Below are 10,670 nucleotides of genomic sequence, written 5' to 3'. Positions count from 1 at the left end.
TTAATAGATCATCACAGAAAAATATTGAGCAGTCATTTCAGGCCAAGGTGGAGATTTCTAACAGAGAGAAAAGTGTTGAAGGCACTTCCACGGATCAGAAAATTGCAGGACGAGGCCGAGGAAGAGGAGGCTATCGTGGTCGTGGAAGAGGACGTGGCAGATCTGGTATGGGTCGTCAAATTGGTGATAGAGACAACCATCACAGTGATAAAGGGAATTACAGACAGAATTATAAAGGAAAGCAATGCTATTACTGTAAGAAATTTGGCCATACTGAAGCTTATTGTTGGGAAAAGGAAAAACAACAAGCTAATTTTACTGAATCGAAGGAAGAAGTAAGTAATTTGTTTCTTACTTGTTTAAATTCCAATGAAAGCAAAAATGATATATGGTTGTTAGATAGTGGTTGTAGTAACCATATGACAGGAGAAAGAAGTCTTTTCCGTACTCTTGATGAATCAGTAAAGTTGCAAGTTCGGCTTGGTGATGATAAACAAGTTCAAATTGAAGGCAAGGGAACCATTGTGGTTAAGAGCAAGACAGGTATTGAAAGATCAATTAATGATGTTTTCTATATTCCTGGTTTAGCTTATAATCTGTTGAGTGTTGGACAATTGGCTCAAAAGGGATATACTGTCTTATTTCATGATGATATATGTGAAATTAAAAAGGGGAAATCTGATTTGCCTCTTATTAAAGTTTACATGACTAAGAATAAGATGTTTCCTCTGGATCTTTCATGTTTTGATGATTGTGCACTGGTTGCCAATGTTAATGATGGGTCGAGGCTTTGGCATTTGCGTTATGGACATTTGCATTTTAATGGGCTGAAATTGTTGAGTCAGAAAAAGATGGTGTCTGGTCTGCCTTCCATTATTTGTATTGATGATATTTGCGAAAGTTGTATTTATGGGAAGCAGCATCGCTTACCATTTCCAGTTGGAAAATCTTTGAGAGCAAAGATGCCTCTAGAACTCGTTCATGCAGATATTTGTGGCCCAACAAATACTCCATCCTTAAACAATAGTAGATATTTCTTGTTGTTTACTGATGATTATACTCGCATGAGTTGGGTTTACTTTCTTACTTACAAATCAGAAGCTGTTGAGAAATTTCAGGAATTTAAAGCTTTTGCAGAAAAAGAAAGTGGGCATGTTTTAAAAACTCTTCGAACTGACAGAGGAGGAGAATTCCTATCAAATCAGTTTGAGTTTTTTTGCAAGCTAAATGGCATCCGAAGGCAACTGACGGTAAGAAGAACTCCTGAACAGAATGGGGTCGCCGAAAGAAAAAATAGGACAGTTGTGGAAATGGCTAGAAGTATGTTAAGTGAAAAGCGGCTTCCAAATGATTTTTGGGCAGAAGCAGTGGCAACTTCAATCTTCCTCCTTAATATATCTCCAACAAAGGCGGTGCGTAATATAACTCCATATGAAGCTTGGTGGAAACGAAAGCCCGATGTAAGTCGTTTAAAAGTTTTTGGTAGTATTGCTTATTCTTTGATCGACTCAAATGACCGTACCAAGCTTGATAGGAAAAGTGAGAAATGTATCTTTGTTGGGTATAGTGATGAAACCAAGGGCTATCGGTTGTATAATCCGGAAACTAAGAAACTAATTATTCGCAGAGATGTTGTTTTTGATGAAAATAGTTTCTGGAATTGGGAGAGTGCAAAAAAATCAAATTGTGCCATTTGTTGAAGATGAAGCTGAGCCGATACAGAGTATAGAGAAAGTAACGACTCCAAAATCCTCTCCATCATCAAGTTCTTCGGGGAGCACTCCTTCAAGGGATCTAAGTAGTGAAGACAACAGCCACATGAATCCTACTCTTGATACTGATACACCTCCACGTAAGTTTCGGTCTTTGAAAGAAATTTATGAGTCATGCACTTTTGCTCTTATGATTTCAGAACCTATGAGTTATGAGGAGGCACAAGGAATACAAAAGTGGGAAAATTCTATGCAAGAAGAAATGGCAGCAATTGAAAAAAATAAAACATGGGAGCTAGTTGACTTGCCAGCTGAGAATGATGCAATTGGTGTGAAATGGGTCTACAGAGTGAAGTACAATTCAGATGGTACTGTGCAAAGATTCAAGGCAAGGCTCGTTGCGAAAGGGTATGTGCAACAGTATGGTATAGACTTCTTTGACACTTTTTCCCCAGTTGCTAGATTTGAAACTATCAGAATGATTTTAAATTTAGCAGCTCAATTGAAATGGCAAGTATTTTAGTTTGATGTTAAATCTGCTTTTTTAAATGGGTATTTGGAAGAAAATGTGTATGTTGAACAACCACAGGGATTTGTTATAAAAGGAAAGGGGGAGAAAGTCTACAAATTAAAAAAGGCTTTATATGGATTAAAGCAAGCTCCACGAGCGTGGTACAGCAGACTTGATTCATATCTTCGTCAAAACGGGTTTCATCGAAGTGATAGTGCGCCTACTTTGTATGTGAAGGCAAAAGGTAATGATATTCTCATTGCATGTGTATATGTGGATGATATTATATACACTGGATCTTCTAACTTCTTCATTAAAGAATTTAGGGAGAGTATGATGCAAGAGTTTGAAATGTCTGATTTGGGAATATTGCATTTTTTTCTTGGTCTTCAAGTTCAACAAACTAATGACGGTATTTTTATCTCTCAAGAAAAATATGCATTAGATTTGCTCAAGAAATTTAATATGTCAAATTGCAAGATTTTTTCTACTCCCATGAATACAAGTGAGAAGTTATCAATGAATGATGGGACTCCAAAGGCTGATCAAAAGGTTTTTAGAAGCATGGTTGGAGGATTGTTGTATTTGACTCATTCTAGACCGGATATCATGTTTCCAGTGAGTTTAATCTCAAGGTTTATGCATAATCCTTCTGCACATCATCTTGGAGCAGCAAAACGGATTCTTCGCTATGTTCGGGCAACAAGTAATTTTGGGATTTGGTATAAACAAGTTCCTAATTTTAAATTGCTTGGTTTTACTGACAGTGATTGGGCTAGTTTTACAGATGACAGGAAAAGCACAAGCGGTTTTGTCTTCAATCTTGGTTCAGGAGCTGTGTCTTGGGTTTCAAAGAAACAAGCAACAGTTGCATTATCATCTTCAGAAGCAGAGTATTATGCAGTTTCATTAGCTGCTTGTCAAGCTATTTGGATGCGAAGAATTTTGGAAGACTTACATCAATGTCAGAGAGAGGAGACAAAGATCTATTGTGATAACCAGGCTACAATTGCAATGACAAAGAATCCAGTTTTTCATGGAAGAACAAAACACATTGAAATTCGTCACCATTTCATTCGAGATGTTGTTGCGAAAGGAATAATTATGATGAAGTATTGTTCAACCAATGATCAAGTTGCAGATGGGTTCACCAAAGCACTCTCTTATCTGAAATTTGTTAAATTCAGATTTTCTCTCGGTGTTTCCAATTTTGCATCAAGGGGGAGTGATGAAAATTGATGATGCAAATCCATCCATGATGTAGTTAATTCACCCACGTTTTTAGTGTCCTAGTTTAGTGGGTTTAGTGTTTGGTTGTTAACTGCAGAATAGGAAGTGGAGATAGTTGTTCCTATTTTATGTTTATCTTTCAGCATGTTCTAAGAAAGTGGGGATGGCCACTACATGTGTTTAATCTATAAATTAACATATGTCGATGCAATGTAATAGTGTGGGTTTTTAGAATCTCTGTTTTTCAGAAATAATATTTCAATTTCAGTCCTTTTTTTTTTTTTGGCTTCCAAAACAGAGCAAGTTGGTTCTCCTCTTTTTAATTTCCAACAGACGCTGCACAGAACTTCAACATCTATGGACGCCGACAGTGCGTAGAACCTCAAGCGACTGATTTCTAGTGAATTTTAGACTATCAAACGTATGCACCACTTCTTGTGAATTTCCGGTGTACTCTTCTTCCACTCTCTCTCCTCTCTACATCCTCTCACCATCGCCTACTCTAGCCACTGCCATCTCCACCCACAGTTGCTACCACCACCATACCACCTCTCTCTCCTCTCCTCACTCTTAATTCTAAACACCAAATCATATATACATTATTATTATTATTATTATACCCAAAACATAATTCTCTCTCCTGGGTCAAAAGTTCAAAACCCATTTTGGGATTGTTAATAAGCACCTTCCTCTCTCCTCTTCACCTACTCCCGCCATCACCTTCTCCAGCCGCCGCCATCTCCACCCATCGCCGCCACCACCATACCGCTCCGGTCTCCTCTCATCTCTCAACAACAAATCACATATACCTTTATATATAGAATAATAATAATAACAAAAACAAAATTTCTCTCTCTTTTTCGTAGAAGCCCATTTTGGGTTTGTTCATGAGCACCTGCCATAGGAGCTAGGGGACAACAACCACCTTGGACAATTTACAAGGACTAAAATATAGAAACACACTTACATATATATATATATATGGGTCTCTCATTCTCCTCACAGATTTTCAACTTGGCTATGGTTCTTCTTCGGTAAGTAAAGGATTTGATAAAAGATAAAATACCGAGCAAATATTAGAGGAGGGATAGAGGCCCCAGTTCTAAAAAAAAAAAAAAAACAAAAACAAACTAAAAAGCAAAATGGCTGTGACACATATAATCTATAATCTATATACACACAGACACACATATATACATTACTATACACACACACAACAACAACTCACCCTCTAACCCACTTCCTTTCCGGTCGTCATCCACCGCCGGAATCACTCCAGCATCGACCCACCCTAACAATCTTTATGCATATTTAAGTGAAGGACATTGTTGTACTTTTAACTTAATAAATCAAGGGTAGTTTTGTAATTTGGCATTGGTCAATAAGGTTAAAGATGTCATTTTATCCAATAGAAGAGCAAAATTGGCTTCTGACGATTTTTTCAGCACACGCCGTCAGTTGCTTAACGGTAGGGAGTAATTTGCTACTTAAATCAAAATCTCAAGAGAGATGTAGGTGAAATATTGAAACGTAAAGAAAGTATAAGCGAAATATTGTCAAATGTCGGGATGTAGGTGAAATTTATCCTATAATATTTCTAGATTGATGTCCAAATATTGGACACGCAGGACGTCTAGCTTTAAAATGATAAAGATACATTTTAAATATATTCTAACATTTGAATATTTTATTTTGTAATTAAAAATAATAAATTAATGATTTCATTCATCATATATATGCATCTGATTGTGACAGTAAGAAGCTGGACTATTCATTTTATTACATTTAGAAAATATCCCATTTGGTTTGTTTAGCGAAGTTTTCCCTTCCTCAAAACAAGGTCAAAATAGGACGACAAATAATAGCTCAACATGTAAAAAAAAGGACAAGTGCCAAGAGAATGCTTTCCTCTCAATGATAATGCTTTAAATTTCATTAAAAAATGATATTGTATAGGTCCCTTCAGGCATATACAGATGATCTTTATTATAATTCACTATGTTGCAATGAATCCACTAACAAGGCCAAAATAGAATTTTCTACGTTTCAATAAATCCAATAACAATTTTTATCCAAAAAATAAAAAATCACTACGACATCATGCTAGAAAATGGCCGTAAAAAAATAAAAATAAATAAAAAAGAAGAAGAAGAAGATGGCATAGTATTGGTTCCTTCAATCATGAGTTGAGCTTCCAAGCCTTCCATTAAGTTCCTCCGTGGGTTTCAATACCCACCTATTGAGATGATCTGCTGTATTATTCACCTGTAAGGGGAATAATAGGATCTTATCTAAACCATTGAAAACTAGGATCTGATTTAGAAATTAAAATATTAACTTTATTCTTTATTCACGTGATGATCCCAGTTAGTTTTCCAGATAATGTAGGATAGCACTAGTGTTTGCATTGCCACTCCACATATCATTCCGGTCCATATACCCTACAAAACAAAAGGTATAATTTACACAATGAATCGAATCATCAAGAATATGCTAAAACTAGAGTAAGCATCGGTAAAAGCTTGGATTAACAAGCGTGAATATTCAAGTTCAGAACTTAGAGCAATCACACCTCTAATCTTCTCCTCTTGCATGTGGCGCACTAATAAATCCATATACCCTAGATAATGCATTTTATCTTTCACGAATATGTCATAAATCATTTATTTCATATTCGAGCATCCTAGCACATTAAGTATTTTAAAGTCCTGTGGATATGATTGAAAAATTATGCCAAAGGGGTTAGGTTTGTCTCAAATCTTCTTCTCTTAGCACCTCAGTGGTCAAACACTGAGCATTACATTGTGACTAACCAAAAAAAATTTGCAATGGAATACAAAGTAAGGTGTGTGTGGCTTCTTACCATAACTTGCAAATGACCAACATAACCAAGCAAAAGTCCTAGTGGAACTCCAATGATATAGTAGCTACCAATATTAATGAAAGCAACCACACTTTGCCAACCAGCACCTACAGCCACCCCTACTTAAAGAATTTAAGGGTTGAAAATTGTCCATGATTAAAAGATGTGCTTGAACACGAGTGTCCCGTGCATGTGCACGTGAGTCCTAAAATTACTTAATCCTGTCTGTAAGAAACAAAATACTTGCCAGAGAATACTGGTTGAAGACTATTAAGCAAGATTGAGAAAGCGAGTAGAACAGATTTTGCAACTTCTTCATTACTTGTAAACAAGTAACACATACCGTGACCAAAAATTAGACATAAAACTGCAAAGAACAATCCAATACAAAGTGAAGTAATTGAGATGACTTTGACAGAAAATCCTGCAGCTTCACTGTTTCCTGTTCCCAATTCATTTGCGACCCGCACACTGTCAAATGAAGCATTAAAGGAACATGAATGTATGTATGCACAAACACATATATATACCCTTCTTTTTAGATGCACAATTGGTTCTACTATTAGAGAAAGAAGGGGCAGAGTTTCCAGAAATATGGCAGTACCTTGCAGCAGCTAGGAAGCCTACGGATATCATTAATTCCTATGCAATGATATTTAGGCTGCAAAATGTCACGCTAAATTAAAACAATTTGTTTGGCAATGTTGAGTGCCCAAAAGAAACAAAACAGGTGAGTTCAGATAAATATACCATATGGGCAAGGCCGATGTGGCAATTGTAGCATTTTCCATATATGACGCGAGTAAGATCAAAACAGCGTAGTACCAAAACTCCACGTTGTCAATGGAAATAACAATATTAATTGAAGAAACTTTTAAAAAGTGAAATTATATTAGTTCCAAAAGGAATCAAAATGGTTTTGATCAACTGGTGAGTTATCTGGATATTCCTTATAAATTATAACAATGCATTTCTGTTGCACTACTGTGCACTAGACAAACGCTTTGACATGGAGATATTTTCTGATCAATCTTTATTTTTTATTTATTTTATTTTTATAATTTTTTTTTGGGAGGGGGGGAGAGTAAGTCAATTTTCCGATCAATCTTTATACATAGTGACTGCTATTAATCTTACTAGACTAGGGTCTCTTGATTGTTTATTTGCTTAAATATTTTCTGATCAATCTTGATGCAAAGTAATTATTATTAATCTTACAAGACTTGAGCCTCTTGATTGTTTCTCTGCTTACAGCTGAATCCTGCAATGCTTACTCAAACAATTATAAACTAGACAGTGACTTCAAGTAGTCTCTTATCAAATATACAAGACAGTCTTATCAACTAGTCATTCATTACTCTTGCCATCAGCGGTGTAGGAGTGGTATCTCTTCGCCTTCCAAAACAGAAGGTTGATGATTCGAGTTCCCATAAGGACACAATGGGTGTGTGAGTTATTAACCAGGAAGAAGAAAAAAATAATAATCATCACTCCAAATGATTCATTTCACTATATGCACTGACAAAAAAGAATGGGTTACCAACTCAGATGACACGACAGATATCACTCTAATATATCATAATAAAGATATCACATTTAAGTAAAAGTTAAAAACAGCTTAGCAAATAAATAAACACAAACTTTTGTTAACCAAGGAGAAATTCACTAACCAAAGCATCGCTCCAAAGGATATTGATAGCTTTATTACAGGTAATAGGTTTACAAAGGCAGCTTTAGTGAATCCTCTCCAAGTCTCTGGACACCAACCTCCGAAAACGTATACAAACTCTCCGACAACCATCAACCAATATGATATGATCATGGCACTCATTGCACCAGGGACACCCAAGTTCCATTTGATCACAAAGAGCCAAGATAGGAAGACATGAATTACAAAGCCACCCAACAATCATGTTCTTGAGCTGTCCTTGGAAGTACTTTTGGATGGTTAAGGTAAACACAAAGTAGTAGAGAATGGGAATGAACCATAAAGAAATGTTCCCTATCTCTTTTGCTATATTGTCGTCCTGGCCAAGAAGTCGGAAGATAGGTCCCGCAAAGACAAAGAAGGGAACCAAAAGTGTGACTGCAGTGAGATTAATAATCCAGGATCTTTGCAGGTAGATACCCAGCATGTGGTATTGTCCCGCCCCAAATGCTAGCCCACACAAAGTCTCTGTTGCACTTGACATGCCTAACTATATAGCACACAAATAAAATATTTCACAAGGTAATTGTATGAACAATTTATGTGTTTCCCACTCTATTAGGTCTTGACAATAGACCTATAGCAGGACACATACTGCTAGTGTTGTTTCTCTTGTATAATTCCAAGTTATTCACCATTAAAAACACGAGACTTGTTGGACAATTATAATGTTTCAAGGTAGTAATACTGCTGTGATGAATACAGACTGCAATTTAAAGCATAAGCAGACCTTTCACTATATAACTTATACATGATACAGATAAGAAAGAACATGATAAGAGCTCACGAATATTCCATTTACAAACCGGATTCCAATTATTTGTATAAGGGCATATGCAGCAAGTTGTGATTCACCAATATGTCCCATAAATGCCTGTGTCACCACCAAAATCCCATATGCACTCACTTTTGTTAGTATAGAAGGAAATGCAACTCTCCACAGTTTCTTTTATTCCGCCCAAACTCTGACTTTCAATGCACTTGTTTCTTTTGTTTCTGACACCAAAAGCCCCTCTTCCATCCTGTTATTCGTAATCCCAGATAGGAAGATAAGAAAAGAAAAATAGGATAAAAGACAGGAATTTGCCCCCAGCTTTTTCTACTTCCCATTCATGGATAGTAACCAAAATTTGTGAAAATCTTTGTTAGGGAATCAATGCATTATATGAGCGCATGTCTTGCCATCGTAGGATGGGATATTGGGAGGGGGGGAAACGGAGTAAGAACGAATTATTTTGCATAAAGTGGTTGTTCTAAGACTCGACCTAGCAATATTATGGTAGAAACAAAAGGGGAGTATTTACTACGCATACAATAATTGGAACAAAACTGCTTACATGAATTCATATTGCTTAAATTTCTAGTGTAGGCCAAATTTCTAGTGTAAGACTAAATTGCATTTTGAGATGGAGATTTGGGAGCCTTAATATCTTTTGTGACGGCTAATGGTTTTATTTAGTTAATAGTGGTTTTAGACCACCATTTGAAGCTGCATGTGGAGGCCATATATCCAAAATTCCAATTAAATTGAGAAGCTAAGAAATTCCAAACAACCACTTTATGCATTGCTTGATACCAGAAATCTGACTCCTCTATTGTACTAACAACTAAAGATAATTTAGGCTTGAAAGAAAAGGATGAGGATCTTCTCATGTTCCTCTTTTTGCTTTGCCACTTCTGTGCGCTTCAATCGACAACGCAACAATTTTAAATCGACAATGCAATAAATTAAGGCGTGCAAATACTCTCTCCGTCCCAAAGTAAGTGTCCACATTGGTATCTGAGACAATATGCAACTTTTCTTACTCAAATTCCAACTACTTCAAATTATTAGAATACAATTTTTTTTTTGTATTTGTATTGCACTTGATGTAATGATTTGAGTAAAATGTTCAATTTTACATTTTAGTTTGATGATCCATTAGTTTGGATGTAAAATATTTAAAGAAAAAAATATTAAAACAGGCAAATTATTTTACACAACTCACTCTCTGAACACCACAACAACCTCAACCTTTGACAAACACCAAAAAAATATATATTTTACCTGAAAAAAGAAAATATAATTCAAGGAAGATATTATGCCTTTAATTTACAACTCCTTCAACTCGCATTGTTCAAAAATTTTCTCTCAAATTTTTATATCTATGCTTTTAGATTAGTGCTAGCAGAGGGCGTTCCAATTTTTGTTGTTTTTCTATTACATATACCCTTTCTTTAATCATAGCTTGTAAATACTAGTACTAATTAGGGTTTTGGAACAAATTTAAAGTTTATATGTATACACAGTACAATGAGGAAGGAGAGAGTAAGAGGACTGCACATACATGAGAGATGACCTCGAAGTCGCACGGCCTGAAATAGCGCACACTTCCCGATAATCATCGAGCTTCGAAATTTGTGGGAAAGAATGCAATGAGGAATTTTTTTGAATTTGAAGTTAATCCTGCTTTGGCCATATAAACTCGTCCACAAAGTCGAAGCCGAAATTTCACAATTGGAAGGCAGGCGAGGTTTCGTGTTGGAATTTCAAAACAAAACCCTAGTAACAGATTGGGATCAATATCGAGCATGGTCTCTGGAACGACAAATTGTTCTGGGATCCCCAGATTACTCATTCGAATCAAATAAAGTGAAAATTATTTT

The 10,670-nt window shown here is 36.0% G+C and overlaps 1 protein-coding gene across 1 annotated transcript; it reads right to left on the bottom strand.

The window, feature by feature from the left end:
- Nucleotides 1-5,628: 5,628 nt before the first annotated feature.
- On the bottom strand, nucleotides 5,629-8,508 carry LOC132295659 (protein DETOXIFICATION 24-like). The gene is made up of 5 exons (XM_059793962.1): nucleotides 8,084-8,508; nucleotides 6,564-6,787; nucleotides 6,317-6,435; nucleotides 5,808-5,894; nucleotides 5,629-5,718 (listed from the first exon to the last, which is right to left on the bottom strand). The coding sequence occupies exons 1-5, from the start codon at nucleotides 8,506-8,508 to the stop codon at nucleotides 5,629-5,631; spliced, it is 945 nt and encodes a 314-aa protein (XP_059649945.1).
- Nucleotides 8,509-10,670: the final 2,162 nt, after the last annotated feature.

This window comes from Cornus florida, unplaced genomic scaffold, assembly GCF_030987335.1.
Source record: "Cornus florida cultivar Cherokee Brave unplaced genomic scaffold, ASM3098733v1 CherokeeBrave_3.0.0_Hap2_Chr02, whole genome shotgun sequence".
Taxonomy (NCBI): Eukaryota; Viridiplantae; Streptophyta; class Magnoliopsida; order Cornales; family Cornaceae; genus Cornus; species Cornus florida.
This window is presented reverse-complemented; position numbering and strand designations above follow the sequence as displayed.